The sequence below is a fragment of the Polypterus senegalus genome, chromosome 1, assembly GCF_016835505.1.
Source record: "Polypterus senegalus isolate Bchr_013 chromosome 1, ASM1683550v1, whole genome shotgun sequence".
NCBI lineage: Eukaryota > Metazoa > Chordata > Cladistia > Polypteriformes > Polypteridae > Polypterus > Polypterus senegalus.
This window is the reverse complement of record NC_053154.1, coordinates 246,944,516-246,961,138: the sequence shown is the minus strand read 5'-3', so window position 1 is coordinate 246,961,138 and position 16,623 is coordinate 246,944,516. Positions and strand designations below refer to the sequence as shown.

At 36.7% G+C, this 16,623-nt stretch overlaps 1 protein-coding gene across 1 annotated transcript in view; it reads right to left on the bottom strand.

The window, feature by feature from the left end:
* ccdc6b (coiled-coil domain containing 6b) overlaps positions 1-16,623 on the bottom strand; it is a 73,197-nt gene that overhangs the window by 31,810 nt on the left and 24,764 nt on the right. The window contains exon 2 of the mRNA XM_039771459.1: positions 2,989-3,138. Coding sequence (XP_039627393.1) covers positions 2,989-3,138 — 150 coding nt within the window. The remainder of the gene's footprint in view (positions 1-2,988; positions 3,139-16,623) is intronic.

Below are 16,623 nucleotides of genomic sequence, written 5' to 3'. Positions count from 1 at the left end.
ACGGAGGGGGTGTGAGCAGAGGGGCTGTTTGCACAGAGGCTGTTTGTTTAGAAGATACGGACGCTAATCTAAAAATGCTGAAAGACTACCTTCACATTGCTCCCTTCTGTTGTGGCTGCTTTATCGCCCGGTGTGCAACAGCACATATTGATTTTTGATTGTTTGCTTTTCTGTCTCGCTCTCTCTCTCTCTGAAATTCTCTGCTCCTGACAGCCCTCCTTTGAAGAGAAGATATGTTTGCTTCTTTAAAATTGTGAGAAAGAACTGTCATCTCTATCTTGTCATGGAGCACAGTTTAAACTTTTGACTAAAGGGTGTTATTTCATGTCTAGAGGGCTCTAATAATGTTAACAGTGTGGGAGAGTTTATAAGGGCTTAAAATATATAAAAGTAACCACACAAACATACGGTTTCTACTTCGCGGATTTTCACCTATCGTGGGGGGTTCTGGAACGCAACCCCCGCGATCGAGGAGGGATTACTGTACACAAGCCTACAGAAAATGTAATAGTAGACAGTCAAGGATTTGCTATTGTTTGCAAGGATTGTTTCCAAGCCAGAAGTACATGTTATAAAGCTAAGAGTATTGGATGAAACCTCATAGAGAAATGCTGAACTGACAGGAGAAGTAATAGTCACTATGTTCTGGTTTGGAGGATGTACCATTCCAACATACTATATTACTGGACAAATTATGGACTGCTAATAAATATTTAAACAATATATGGAAGAATATTGTTTTATATTTGATGTTCCCAACTTTTTACTAAAAATCATACATATAGGTATAAATCTAAAATGTTACACTCCATCTTCTCAGGGACTGTGAAATAACATTGTAAGTTATGAATACGAAATGTAAACAATTTGTACATATAGTATTAGTTGTCTGCATCACAAATACTGAAACAAAGGTATTTTTATTTATATGTTAGTGTAAAGCTATGATTAGCTTGATGAATTAAAAAAGTACAAAAAAAAATAAGAGTAATGATTGCATTTGCAAAAGTTTGGGAACCCCTAAATCTGTAAGATCTCAGAACATGTTAGGTTCTGAAACTGGGTTTGACCCCTAATTGCTATTAAGTATTGAAGTATTTTAGAACAGTAAAGTCAAATATGCTTCAAGACCCCAGTGTACTGCGGATGCAATTTTACCATTTGTAAAAAAAGGAATGAAAAACATTGTTTATAAATTATTATTTACAAATATGATTCCCGCACTTGTGTGCTGAAAATCTCCTGCACAAATACAGAAAACTTCCAGACATCACCTCTGCCGTTTTTCTTTTCAATGTGGGTTGATGCTGTACTGTAGAATCACCACTGAATGCTATATTTATATGCAGTTTTACTTACTTTTTTCTCATTTATCACTGTGCCTTATGAAGTAATTCACCTACTTGCAGTCAAACACGAGTGCAGTACCCACTTTCTTAGTGGTAACAATATTGTTAAAAACCTTGTACAATTAGGTTTTCAGAACTTTGGTACCAAAATAGTACCAAAATTGTTGGTTCTTGTGACATCCTTACTTGTTATACAACTAATTTCAATATCCTCATTCAACAGAAACTGATGGTGTTGGGAAAAATTTTTAAATATTAAAAATAAATAAATAAATATATATATAGCAATGAAGAAACATTGTTATTTTAATGAAACAAAATGTCTCTTATTCCTTTCTAACTTTGTTATATAGCTTTAACATACATGGATCAAAAGATGTAGAAATAACACTTATTGTTGCCTGTGCTGCTCTATTTCTTTTCCTTGGCGACTTAAGCATGTGCTTTATTCTGCTTAATAGTTAATCCAGGGCCAATTCATCATCATTGTTTGAATTGAACAAATAATTGTACCGATGTCTCAGCAGATAGATCAGAGAGAGAAACATCAGAAAAAGCAGAACTGGAAGTGCGAGCCAGCACTGTAGTGGGAAGGCAGGCAGTGAGTGGCCCCTTGAAGGAGCAAGGGGAATGGCACTCCAGGGGTGAATCATGCCCCACTGAACAGTTTGAAGGAGTGAGGCAATCATGAGGACTCCTAAAGATCTGGTAGATGTCAAGGATACATAGGGAAGACAGAGCATTCTGGCAAACAACGAAGGATGGTGATAGCCCAGCTGCAAGACCCGACAGATGAGGTGGGGAGATGGAAAGAAAAAAGATGCACTGAGCTGACAGGAAAGGAAAGAAAATGAAACGCAATGATTTTATTCTTGATTTTTAATATTCTTTGGGTTTATTTATTGTTATTTATTCAAGATTTTAACTTCCTTACATAGCACTGGATTTTACTGGATGATTATTTATTGATTAAAGAACTTGAACTGCACTATGTTTTGAGACACTTTATTGTTAATAAAAAGCACTGAGCACCTTTGATGCGCCAACACTGCTGTTTTGTTATGTGTTCTCATTCACCTTAGTCCACTTGGTTTTGAGACTATTGACGTTCCAGGTTTAAGGGCAGTGTTCCAGCTGCAGGCATCCTGGGCATCACAGAAGCATATTTTAATTTACTTTTCAATATACTTATATCTTTTTTGTTACAACAGTTTATTCATATTCATTTTAAACACATTAATTATGTTCAGAACCTCCTGACCATACCCAACCCCATGCGAGGGTCTTAAATTACTGAGGACGACTAGCAGAAGTAATTCTGGTGGAATCATATTAAAATTTGTGACATACAAACCACCTAATTAGCTAATATGAACTTCTATTTAACAAACAGAATGGAAATTCAACTGACAGCAGCTGAACAATTAAAATGAAAATTAAATTAATCCTCCTAAAATGACCTGTGCCTTTTAAATTTGAAGCCAATTATGTGCCACTAAAGCAAGTTTCTGACATGATAATATGCACATTTTATCTAGTGCCATCTTTTAAATATTACAATGAAAGTTGGAAATAAAAAAGCCTGATGTATGTGCTTTTTTTATTTAAAAGGCAAAAGATATCAACAAAAACAGCATACCTGCATAAGTTTTCGAGACAGTTCATTTGTAAGAAATTCTTCCTCTTTTTCATAGTTTACTGCAAGAGTTTCCTTTTCTTTCTGTAAAGCTTGGATCTTCTTAAACAATGTGTTACTGATGAACTCCTCCTCTTGTTCTGCCCTTGCTTGCTGAAAATTGCAATAAAACTGATTTACTTGCATGTTTTGGATTATTTCAAAAAAATATTACAGTTGCAATGTTATCCTTACAACCTGAGCTACACAAGTGCATTTCAAAAAAGGATGGCTATAATCAATAAATTTGAAAATATGTAGACACAAATTATATATATGGATTATGAAAGAAAAATTATAAATGAGTAGCATTAACTTCAGAATCACAGCTGTAAGGCTACAAGACTTTACAGCCAGAAATACAGGAATGGGATACCATTTCAACAATATCTGATAATTAGACTGTAATAAAATCCAGTTGTTTTATTTGACAGAATCAGAAACATGTACTCGTTCGAACATATTACTATAATGCTTTGCTGCTCCTACAATTTGTCACTTTGGCTCAACCCAGCTCAGACAGACACAGAGAAAGAGAACAAAGTAATTAGCAGTATCCCCATGTGATGTATGGCCATTTCTGTAAGATGTCCCCCCATCTGAATTGGTTTGAGACTATTATATGAAATTACACCAAAGTTATTAACTTTGTGCTTTATACAAATTTAAAAAATATTGCTTCAGTGCCTTCTCCATGTCTAGTTCACTATTCTAATTTACCTATTTGTTGACCAAAACTGCAGAATCAATAGTAACTTCATGAAATAATTTTTAGGAAAGGTGGAGGGTCAAATATAAGGTGAAAAATTAAAAGACTGATTGCTAGTTTGAAGACCACAACCAAAATTCATTCTCTTAGCACCATGCTCCATTGAACACATCCCTCCACCTGCTCTTCCGGCCCCATGAACGAGCTCCATTTACCACTGATTCCACCCTAGTCAGTCATGTGGTCATATCACAACAGGACAGGTCAGGGATGAATTTGCGAACTCAAAACTAGTCAAATAATAAAAGAAAGCACAGCACAAAACATTAATTTTAATGGAAGCAAACTCTGTAAATGTGATAATAAAAAACCTGCTTGTTCAAAATGAACACATAATGTGAATGGGCAAGGGGGGTTATGGATTAACTAGCTATTTAAAAGAAAAAAGCAAGTTCCTATACTTAATGATTGATTAGTCTCTGTGCAAAACTGGAGACCAATCAATCATTAACACAGAAGAACATTGGTTTAGTTCTGTTCATAAGTTTGATGCTGTTTAGCAGGGTGAAAAGTTATCTACTAAGCAGTATTAGCTTTCTGTTGTCAATTTGATTAGAATAGCACAAGCACTATGTAGATTTGTTCTATAAATAGATTTGCACTTAATTAACAACTAAAGTTAAGCACAGAAGTTGTTTTTTTCAAAACCCAAGGCAAAAGGTAAAGCACCAACTATCACATCACTCTGTGTGAGCCACCTCCTGTTTGAACAGAAAAAAGTAAATCAAAAAGAAGTTTTAAACGTAGTATTTCCTGAGGCTGCTGGCTTGCTACTTGAAGATTTTAGAAACAAAAATGAAACTGCCATCAAGGACACTCATTTGTCAAAGAACACCATAACAGCGCAATATAAAGACCTTGAGGTACAAGTGAAGAAGAGTATATCTGCAATTCAAGTGGTTTTACTTACAAACTGATCAATCAACCAAAATATATGACACGCCACAGCCATTTATTTTTATTATAATACTATTTAAGGACATGAGCACAAAATCTGAACTATTTGCTTTACCTTTGGAAAGGCACTCAAAGGGTAACATTTTTAAACCTTTTTTGAACAAGATGAAACTGAGCTTTAAAACATTTTTGAATCACAACTTGTGGAAGAAGTGGAAATGGTTGGTACAAAAATAATCTACTGCACTACACAAGCACAGTGAAAAATCTGAGATTTGACTAATCATCGCATTAGCAGAAACTGTCCAGAAATATGAAATATTACATGAAATATGTAATGTACAGTAGTGGACAAAAGCTTTGGCAGTGACGCAAATTTTGTGTTTTGCAAATCTGTAAACTACAGATTTATTAACATGTTTATGGTATACTGAAAAAAAGTATAAATATTTCTTAAGTTTCAAAGGCTTTTATTGGCAAACACATCAAGTTTATGTAAAGAGTTAATAGTTACAGTGTTGACCAATCTTCTTTATAACTTCTGTAATTCGTTCTGGCATGCTGAATATTGGCTTCTGGGCCAAATGCTGACTGATGTTGATGCATTCTTGCCTTTTAAGTGCTTGGAGTTGATCACAATTTGCGGGATTCTGCTTGTCGATCCATTTTTTTGAGAGCTGATCACAGGTTCTCAATGGGATTAAGATCTGGGGAGATTCATGGCCATAGGTTCAAACTTTCAAAGTTATGATCTCAGAGCCACTTCGTTATCACTTTTGCCTTGTGACAAGGTGCTCCATCATACTGTAAAATACACAGATCATCACCCAATTGCACCTGGACTGTTGGGAGAAGTTGCCCTTGGAAGAGGTTTTGATACCAGTCTTTACTTATGGCAGTCTCCTTGGGCAGAACTGTGAGTGGGCCCACTCCCTTGGATGAAAAACAACCCCACACAATAACTGTTTTTATGATGCTTCACTGTTGGCACGACACACGACTCATGGCAGCATTCACCTTTTCCTTCTCCAGACAATCAATTCTCCAGATGTCCCAAAAAGTTGGAGGAGGGTGCTGTTTATTTGAAAAAGAAACTTTGCACCAGTCTTCTGCTGTCTAATCTTTGTACTTCCTGCAGAATTTTGGTCTGTTCTTGACGTTTTTCTTGGAAAGAAGTGGCTTCTTTGCTGCCCTTCTTGACACACGGCTGTTGTCTAAAAGTCATTGCCTCACCGTGTGTGTGCAGGTGCACACACACACACACACACACCTGCTGCCAGTACTGAGCAAATTCTGTCCTGGTGGCAACACAATTCTGTACCTGACTCCTCAGGAGGAGACGGTCCTTGTGCATGCTGGACACTTTTAGTTGATCATTTTGTGCCAGGGCCAAAATAAGTGAAAATGGGTTTTTGTGATAAAGTTAACCTTTTATATTAATATAGCTCTTTGTAATGAATTAATAAGCATCTGATCACTCTGCACAATAATACAAACACAATGTGAATTGTCACCACAAAAAACTGAAGCTGCAAATTTTGCAAAATACAGCATTTGTGTCACTGCCGAAACCTTTGGCTACTACTGTACTTTGCGATGAATGTCATGTTCTGGAAAAACAAGTTCATTTGCACCTGGAGATAACAGACTTATTGCTGTACAAGGCTGTGTGAGGCTCAGCCGAGGTAAATTTTTAGCATGGTTCAGAGAACTGTTGCTCATAAACAAAAATGTTTTGTTTCAAAATTCTGAATATGTGCAAATGGATTACCAGTGGCTTCTTCACAGTCCTTTCGAAACTGAATGTTGGACTGCAGGCACAAAATAAAAATATTACTGACATGATCATCAGTGACAAAATGTTCAAAAGAAAAAGTACTTCAAAAGTATAAGTACTCTAAAGTAAGCTTTAATGCCAAGACCTGTGTTAATTAACTCTTAAATGCATTCAGAACCTGACCACCATGGCACATAGAGCACAGCTAGCTCACTGAAATTATCCTACCTAAGCCTGTTGCTTCCCATGTAACCCAGATTTAGATATAGAAGATACAGCCTAGAAAAATGGGATCACTCTATCTCTTTGATATAACAGCAGCAGAAAATGAAATCCTTACTCTACTAAAATTATTTCTGATTAAAGATATGCCAATAAATAATCTGCCTTTTGTAGGTCAACCTAAAGTTGAGCTCCACTACGACTGATGAACGTACCTTGAGGTCTGTCTGAGATGTGCTACTGTAACGGCATATGGAAAACATATAGATGCTGTTCTGTGCCAATGCTTTCATTAAAGTAAAATGGGGATTACTGCTTCACTGTACCACAAGTCATCTGATCTATTTGTTATAATCTATTTATATAAGTTATAGATTATCACTGTTCTATTGATGTTCCCACAGTCTGGCTTTCCCAAATCAATGCTCAAAACTGACACTGGTAGATTGTTGTAACTTTGAGTCTGCCAGATCTTTTCCTAGAAGAGATTTGGATTGTGTAGGACACCGTACTTGATTCTTTTTTGCAATGTCTTTAAATGAAAGGCCTACACTTCTAAGGGTAATAATGCTGTTTCATTTCATTTAATTGCTGTTTTCTTGCCATTATCAATGGAATTTGCATCTTTCTAAAGCAGGGGTGTCGAACTCCAGTTTTGGAGGGCCGCAGTGGCTGCAGGTTTTCATTCTAACCATTTTCTTAATTAGTGACCACTTTTTGATGCTAATCAACTTCTTTAGCCTTAGCTTTAATTAGCTTGACTCAGGCCCCTTAGTTGTTTTCCCTTAATTAGCAGTTGGACAGTAATGAGACATAAAACAAGCAGGACATGACCAGCTCACCTGTACCCATCAAACAAAATCAAACAAAATCTGAAAATAAAGGTGAAGGTCTCAGTAAGGTTGATCCCTCAGGTTAACAAAAGATTTTAGTAGTTCTTAGAAAAAAACAGAATATCAACAGTTTTGGAAATATCTGCTTTGGCAAAAGGAGAGTAGCAACAAGCCATGGAATTGAATAACGGGTTTAATTAACAGCAAGAATCAGCTTCTTAATAAGGAACTGACTGGAGTTTGAAGCCCCAATTTAGCTGGTCATCTGTTGGCTCGTTTTATGTCTCATTTCTGTTTGGCTGTCATTTTACTAAAATAGAGGGAAAAGAAGTTAATTAGCAGTGAACACCAGGCATTGATTAGGAAAAGGGTTAGAAAGAAAACCTGCACCCACTGCGGCCCTCCAGGCCTGAAGTTTGACACCTGTGTTCTAAAGTGTACTATTGTCCAAGTAGTACTTCAGAGGGTGTAATCAACAGAAGGTAGGAGACCTGTGCAAATTGCTTGCTTCACCTTGCAAGGCTTAATTTACATTAATTGCTGCAGAACATCTGTAGGTTGCAACCTTTTAGTTGTTACGTGAAGAAGGTCCATCTGTAATACTCTGAAATTTCCTTTTTTTCAGTTTTTGCTAACTCAAACTTAAAATGTAAACCTCTTACTGTTTACTGCTTACCTTTTAATCATTTTAGGTATATGTACCATGTAAAAGCTAAAAGCAAACAATTATTAAATTATATAACAGCAGTATGTAGTTCTAACAAGTGTGGTGATCTGACATCATCGCACTGGAGAAAAAGTTACTCAAATTAGGAAGCCTGTTTATATTTAAAAAAAAAAAAAAAAAGAAAATTAGAAAAATTACAGAAACATACTAGGTTACTGTTCTCTAATTGCAGAGACATATACAGATATATGTATGAATGACTGGTGGTCAGTGACATTCACCTCAACATCATAAAAGTGTTTTGAGAGGATGGCCACGGTACATGACAATTCCAGAATACCAGATGCATTTGACTAACATGCTGCAAGCTGAGCTATTAAGGGTGCAATTTCCACAACCAACTCATGTAGTACTAATCCACCTTGAAAAAATGTAACACCTATATGACATATGGCTTAATTACTTTAGCTCACCATTCAAAATAATCATTACTCCGAACCCAGCTGTGAAATAAAGAACCCTTTTACTAAACACCATTGCAGGTAACAGCACCCAGGAATTCCTGTTAGGTGTGGAGTACGCATACCTGCACAGTATCACTCTAATTATCTGAGGATACAGGACCCTAACAGTTTTCCCTGTTTATTCATAATTATATTGTCAAGAATGAGACAAATTATCATGAAGTGTGTTGATGACTCAACTGTAGTGAAATTTGCGCACTAAGTACACAACAGTAGTGAAGTAGAATACATTAAAAGAAGAGATTAAACTTTTTTTTTACTAAATGGTGCAATAACAGTCTGTCCCTCAATATTAGCAAAACTAAGCAGTCCAACTCAGGACTTCAAAAGACTTGGAAAAGCCATGCGCTTATTGATATAAATGGGGCTGCCGCAGCTTTAAGTTCATAGTCGCAGCAACAGTAAAGATCTCTTATGGTCCCTAGACACCACCTACTTAGTTAACACAGCTAAACACCCAAGGATATGAATCTCAGTTTGCTATGGCAACTGCACCGTAGCTGACTGAAATGCATTAACAATTGTGATTACACTGGCCAAGCTCACATCCATCCAGGACATTTATGACAAGAGATGCCCAAATCAAGTCCTCTAAACAGTTTCCGACATCGCACATCAAAGCAGCAAGCTGTCTGTCTAATCAACTTCTGACTTACAGTAAGCAGTATCATAGCATTCAATCGAGCATTCAGCTTGATCCGTGACTAAAACTCTGTTACATAAGCAACTCTACTAATCAGCATGCACTACTTATTCAATGTTACTGACCTATCTACAGCTCCATTATTTCCACTCTCTGGCTATGACTTGCTTTGTCTGGTACAAGCTGCATATGATTTAATATGATGCACATATTTTTAACATTTTTTTTTCATATTTGTTCACATTAACTGACATCAGTATGTGATCCTTTTGCTGCACTATATTGTTGTACTACGCACTGTGCTGTTACTGCACTTTTCAGTGTTCTTGCACCAACAATACTAGCAGCAAGTATGTTTTACTGTATTCTAAGCTATAATGAAAACAAATTAAGCATAACAGAAAAAGTCAAAAAGGTCAATACCATAAGCACTGGACTTGAACAATATTACAACATTTTTATACCATCACATGATTTTTTTCCTTTGAAATTAAAACCACCTTACTGCAACCTGTTACTATCAAGACAATCAAATGTTATGAAGGAGTCAATGAGAAGTCAAGCAAAATGATACCTTTCATTGGCTAAAAAGATTACCATATGCAAGCTTTCAAGGCAGCTCAGACTCCTTCAGTTGTTAACACTGTACAACACCATACTACTACCAATGTTACGAATCATATAGTGCATTAGTGTTATATTGCTCTAATGTAGCATGTAGATAAGTACATTATATGTTTGGTCACCAGCAGATTTATTTCATCCTGGCCAATACACAGAAGTTGATGCTACAAGCCTTCTCTTCATACCAGTCAAAAAAGGTTATAATGCTAGCAGGTACTTATCAGAATACAGATGAAGTTTATTTTCCATAATGATTGGCAAACTCTGCCTGCCAGCTCCTGTGTCTTTTTGTTGCAGTTGTTTTCTATTTTCTTTTAAAGTTCACCAAATGTTACTCTGGCCACTTTTTCGAACAGATTGTTCTTTTGTTTTTCTGGGTCACGGCTGCCCACACCAAACCGATTCTCAATATTATAAGTTTATATAAAAAAAACAAAAAAAACAAAACTGAAAACAACAGTAGGTTTTCTGTTAGAAATACTTTATGTTCTGCTGCAAAAGCTAACTGCTTGAGTCAAGGGTCAAAACAACATAATGAACAATGAATTCCAGTTATAATTTAGCCAGGTACTGTACTCCTAAACATTTTATGTTGTGGTATTACAAAGTTGCTCAGTTGTGGGTATTTGCGAGAGGAATCACTGCAAAAAACAAGGTTGACTCTTTAGGTCCTGGCAGCATAGCTGCCCACTCTTTAAATGACTTTAGCAATTCTTTACAACTTTTCACAGCTTTTTTATTTGTGACTGCAAACTTAAAACCATCCAATGACACTAAATCAACACAGCTTTTTTTTCCAAATAGCATTCCGATTATGTAGTGGGCTTGAACTCATCTTCATTAAATTACTCAATTTTTGCCTTATGCTCGGAAAAGTTCATAAAAGTATATAAATAAATACTGTGCTTCCCCAAAAATAAGACCTACTCTGAAAATAAGCCCTAGTTAAGATTGCCAGTTGAAAAGTAAGGCGCCTAAGGCCAGGTTTATACTTCACATGATGCGGCGAGTGTGCCTGAAACATCCATTAAATTCTGGGGACACCTTGCCACAATATCTCTGAAAAGGAGGTTTAATGATTACACTCATCAATTTGGGGATGCGTCCATTCCAGATGCATCGGCGCAAGACAGAAACAAAATCCCCAGACATGCTAGTGCAGTGGGTCCTGGGTTCCTCCTGGTGCACGACAATGCCCGGCCTCATGTGGTGATAGTATGTAGGTAGTTCCTGGAGGATGAAGGAATTGATACCATTGACTGGCCCCCATGCTTGCCTGATCTAAACCCAATAGAACAGCTCTGGGACATTATGTTTCGGTCCATCCGACGCCAACAGGTTGCACCTCAGACTGTCCAGGAGCTCAGTGATGCCCTGGTCCATATCTGGGAGGAGATACCCCAGGACATCATCCGTCATCTCATTAGAAGCATGACCTGATGTTGTCAGGCATGCATACAAGCATGTGGGGACCGTACAAAACTATCAAGTACGATTTTGAGTTGCTGCAATGAAATTTTAGCTAAATGGACTGGCCTGCCGCATCATTTTTTCTACTTTGATTTTTGGGGTGTTTCTGAATTCAGCCCTCTGTAGTTGATAATTCTCATTTCCATCAAACAATTTGGCATCCTTTCGTTCCTAACACATTACACAGTCCATATCAGTATAGATATCCAGCATGAGTTTTTTCCCTATTGAGATCTGATGTGTTCTCAAAGTGTTCCTTTAATTTTTCATACAGTGGGTACGGAAAGTATTCAGACCACCTTCAATTTTTCACTCTGTTATATTGCAGCCATTTGCTAAAATCATTTAAATTAATTTTTTTCCTCATTAATGTACACATAGCATCCCATATTGACAGACAAAAAAAAGAATTTTTGAAATTGTTGCAGATTTATTAAAAAAGAAAAACTGAAATATCACATGTTCCTAAGTATTCAGACCCTTTGCTCAGTATTTAGTAGAAGAGTAGTAGAGTTCCTTTTGAGCTAATAAAGCCATGAGTCTTCTTGGGAAAGATGCAACAAGTTTTTCACACCTGGATTTGGGGATCCTCTGCCATTCCTCCTTGCAGATCCTCTCCAGTTCTGTCAGTTTGGATGGTAAACGTTGGTGGACAGCCATTTTTAGGTCTCTCCAGAGATGCTCAATTGGGTTTAAGTCAGGGCTCTGGCTGGGCCATTCAAGAACAGTCACAGAGTTGTTGTGAAGCCTCTCCTTTGTTATTTTAGCTGTGTGCTTAGGGTCATTGTCTTGTTGGAAGGTAAACCTTCGACCCAGTCTGAGGTCCTTAGCACTCTGGAGAAGGTTTTTGTCCAGGATATCCATGTACTTGGCTGCATTCATCTTTCCCTCGATTGCAACCAGTCGTCCTCTCCCTGCAGCTGAAAAACACCCCCACAGCATGATGCTGCCACCGCCATGCTTCACTGTGGGGACTGTATTGGACAAGTGATGAGCAGTGCCTGGTTGTCTCCACACATACTGCTTAGAATTAAGGCCAAAAAGTTCTATCTTGGTCTCATCAGACCAGAGAATCTTATTTCTCACCATCTCAGAGTCCTTCAGGTGTCTTTTAGCAAACTCCATGTGGGCTGTCATGTGTCTTGCACTGAGGAGAGGCTTAAAGCCCTGACTGGTGGAGGGCTGCAGTGATGGTTGACTTTCTACAACTTTCTCCCATCTCCTGACTGCATCTCTGGAGCTCAGCCAAAGTGATCTTTGGGTTCTTCTTTACCTCTCTCACCAAGGCTCTTCTCCCCTGGTAGCTCAGCTTGGCCGGACGGTCAGCTCTAGGAAGGGTTCTGGTTATCCCAAACTTCTTCCATTTAAGGATTATGGAGACCACTGTGCTCTTGGGAACCTTAAGTGCAGCAGAAATTTTTTTTTGTAACCTTGGCCAGATCTGTGCCTTGCCACAATTCTGTCTCTGAGCTCTTCAGGCAGTTCCTTTGACCTCAGGATTCTCATTTGCTCTGACATGCATTGTGAGCTATAAGGTCTTATATAGACAGGTGTGTGGCTTTCCTAATCAAGTCCAATCAGTATAATCAAACACAGCTGGACTCAGATGAAGGTGATCTCAAGGATGATCAGAAGAAATGGAAAGCACCCGAGTTAAATATATGAGTGTAACAGCAAAGGGTCTGAATACTTAGGACCATGTGATATTTCAGTTTTTCTTTTTTAATAAATCTGCAACAATTTCAAATATTCTTTTTTTTGTCTGTCAATATGGGGTGCTGTGTGTACATTAATGAGGAAAAAAATAATTTAAATAATTTTAGCAAATGGCTGCAATATAACAGAGTGAAAAATTGAAGGGGGTCTGAATACTTTCCGTACCCACTGTATATATATGCTTTAGTTTAAAAAAAAATTACTGGTTCTTTCAAAAAGCATGAGGAGAAATTTGGGTGAGAAGGTTACAAGTGAGAACTGTGAAATTTACATACAGTGCAGACACAATGCTACATTCACATGCTATCTGAGTTTTCGGAGCTCCCACTAGTAATATTTCACCTTTCTACTTCAGTGCATTCACATGCATTTCCAGTCACACGTTCCAGTGAAAAGATCACTATTGATTTGCTGATTGGTCTGCAAAAAAAGCAATTAAAGATAAGATCTTTTTCCATGAACATAAAGGGCAAACTAGACATATTAAACATGGATCAATTCACTCCAATTGCAAATCAAATATAAAAGTAACATGTCTCACTAACTAGGTTATATTTTTTATTTCATACAACTGCCTAAGGTTAAAGGTCAATATTATGTCACAACTCGGCTCACATGCTATGTACATAAAAGCAGCTTTGTTTTATCCGAATTGACCTACTTGGAGCTCTGAGTATGTAGGGTGTTTATGTTTAATTTCCAACTCAGGAAAACTGTTTTTATGTGAATGCAGCATAAGCAGCAGGTTAATTTACTTTGTGATACCATGTGCCAAGGAGGTGGCCATTTAAATGCATTTTATGTTGGTGGACTACATTGGTTTCCAGAAGCATACAACATTTTTTTTTTTTTAGCAAATATGCATGTGTTTTAGATTTTAAAGCACTGAATTGGATAACAGAATGTGCCACACTAGCAACTTCAGATTTTTTCATGGCTGTTTTAATATTGTTTGCTGTTGCTCAATATTGGTCCCCTAAACCATCCCTCAATGAAGTCTGTAGAATTATACACATTGTAATCTCCACTGTGCATAACAACACTAGATTACAATTTTTTCTTACCCATCACAACAAAAAGCACAAGACAAGTAACAGGTTAGGTGGAGCATTCCTTTAACCTTAAATTCTCAAACAGATTTATGAACTGCTCAAAGTATACTCCCAGCGACTCGTTTCTTGCTGACTGGTTAGAAGACTAACTTGCTTGGACACACTGGTAACTGCAAGAATACTACTACATGATTGGTTAAACTGGTTCCCAAACAAAAACCTGCACTGCTGCTACTTTAATAAGACAACATACAAAATCTTTGAGTATTTTTATGAAATTAGTCATACACCGAAAATCCAGACTACAGCCAGAAAGCATTAAATCCTGTGGATCAAAGTTAGTGTTTGGAAATGTACTTCAACTGGAAAGGACTGGAGTGACTTTTAGAACAAAAGGCTGATCATATAAGAGAGTTAGATAGAGATACCTAATTTTAATGGAAGGCTGTGACCTTAGTCAAAAAGATCATAGTTAACTTCTAAGTACCAGTCAAAGCCTCCTTTTCTAACACTCTTAGACAGTTAGCTGTGCCCATCAAAATAAGGTAAGAGGTCACCTTGAAATTATGAAATTGTACTGATTATTAGGTAACTCCTGGTCTAGCAAATTCTGCAGATATATTACCTTACCTTGACTAACACAGCTATGATTGAATGAAATTCAGGAAAGCATGGAATATTAGCCCAGGATGATGGCTGATGTAACAAGCTACTGAAGTACCTTAGTTTTGCTCATCAACACAATTTTACAGCCTTTCATCACACTAAAGAAATCTGGAGAAATGATGTTGACTATCTCAGGTTTGTTGCTTTAGCATTAAAACCTGTCTCCATCAATGAAAGCCTGATGAAGGAGACACAGCCCATTAGATCCTTCAGGGGAGATGCACTAATAGATGGCATATATCACATATGCTACGGTGAAGGCCTGTTTATTGTTTAATGCAGAAATGATATTTCAAATAAGGCTTTTACCTATTATAAACACCAAAGACAGATGATCTATACAATGTTTTATGACCAAAAAAAAAAAGTGTGGCCATGAAGATGTTCAGTGTGGGGAAAAAAAGCACAATAGTCTCCAAGTAAAGGCTTAACAGTGAGAAATGAATGTAGTTGCTATGTTTGCTGTGCTGTCTCACTTTCTAAACCTGAAGTGCCATGGGAAATGTGATTATAAACAAACCTTACTTTCAACAGCTTCAGACACCATTTGAAATATTTCCCTGTGCAGCTCTTCTATATAGATGTAATCACCTTCCAAGCTTTATACATGTTACTACATACAGATACTGTGTGCTTATTGGCTCATAGGAAATACTGAAGAAATCATAAGAAATGTAGTGTGTGTGAGATTAGATGATTTGTGTAAGGTTTTGTAAATAATGAAAACATGTTTTGTAAATAAAAGTTTTGTTGTCACCTGAACTTTCAGAATCCACAGATAGTCTAAGTATTTCTATGATGCATTGATATTTTTACAACAGTACTGCCACTTAATAGGTAAATTTCAGAAAAGCAAGAGGAATCATAAAACACCATATCAGTAATTGGCAATATTCCCTTATTTTGTAGTCTTCAGTTTTTAATCACAATGCTTTCGACAAAAAAAGTAATCAGAAATACTTGCAGAGGTCTAAACTTCATACTGTTAAAAGATATATATCAGTAAGAAAACACTCTTGTAAAATATAACTACCATGCTGAACAGCTTGTTATCATCAAAATTGTTCTAAGGTTCTAATTTGCTACAAATCCACCTGCCTTTCATGAATCAGTTTATCCGATAACTATTAAATTAGTCAGTATCATACAGATAATTTCATATAAGCAGATCTCAATGAAAAAGCATGTGACTTGTGTGTAATAGCAATGCTTGACATTTAAGAATTAACTTTAGTGTTGCAATGAACAGATCTGGTAACATTAATAACTGTTCCCTTTCAAAATGTCATGCTTTGATATACAGTATTTTTACTCTGTGCTGGCATTAACACAAAACCAAACTAGCCTGCATCCATCCAGCTACTGTTGAAATTATTTGTATAAAATAAATAAATGCTTAAAAAAAAGCTTAGTTTAATACAATTTTCTATTGTAATAAACCCATATTTATAATATGTTTATTGTATTTCATGTGACCAACAATTTCCATTCAAGTTCCAGAGCTTTTCTCCATTGAACGCACAGAAAAGTAAAAAACTAGGACATCCTGCTATTGTGGTGTTTGCTTTTCGCTTTTGGCAGTTTCCAGTAAGGTAAATGAATTGAAGGTGTTAACATAATTCTATTTGGCTTATAGAGGCACATTAATGTGTTATTCTAAAGTGCAAAGTTTTAAATACAATTAAAAGAATGGTTTAAATATCAATGAAAACATTATGGCAACAGTAACTAAAAAGTAC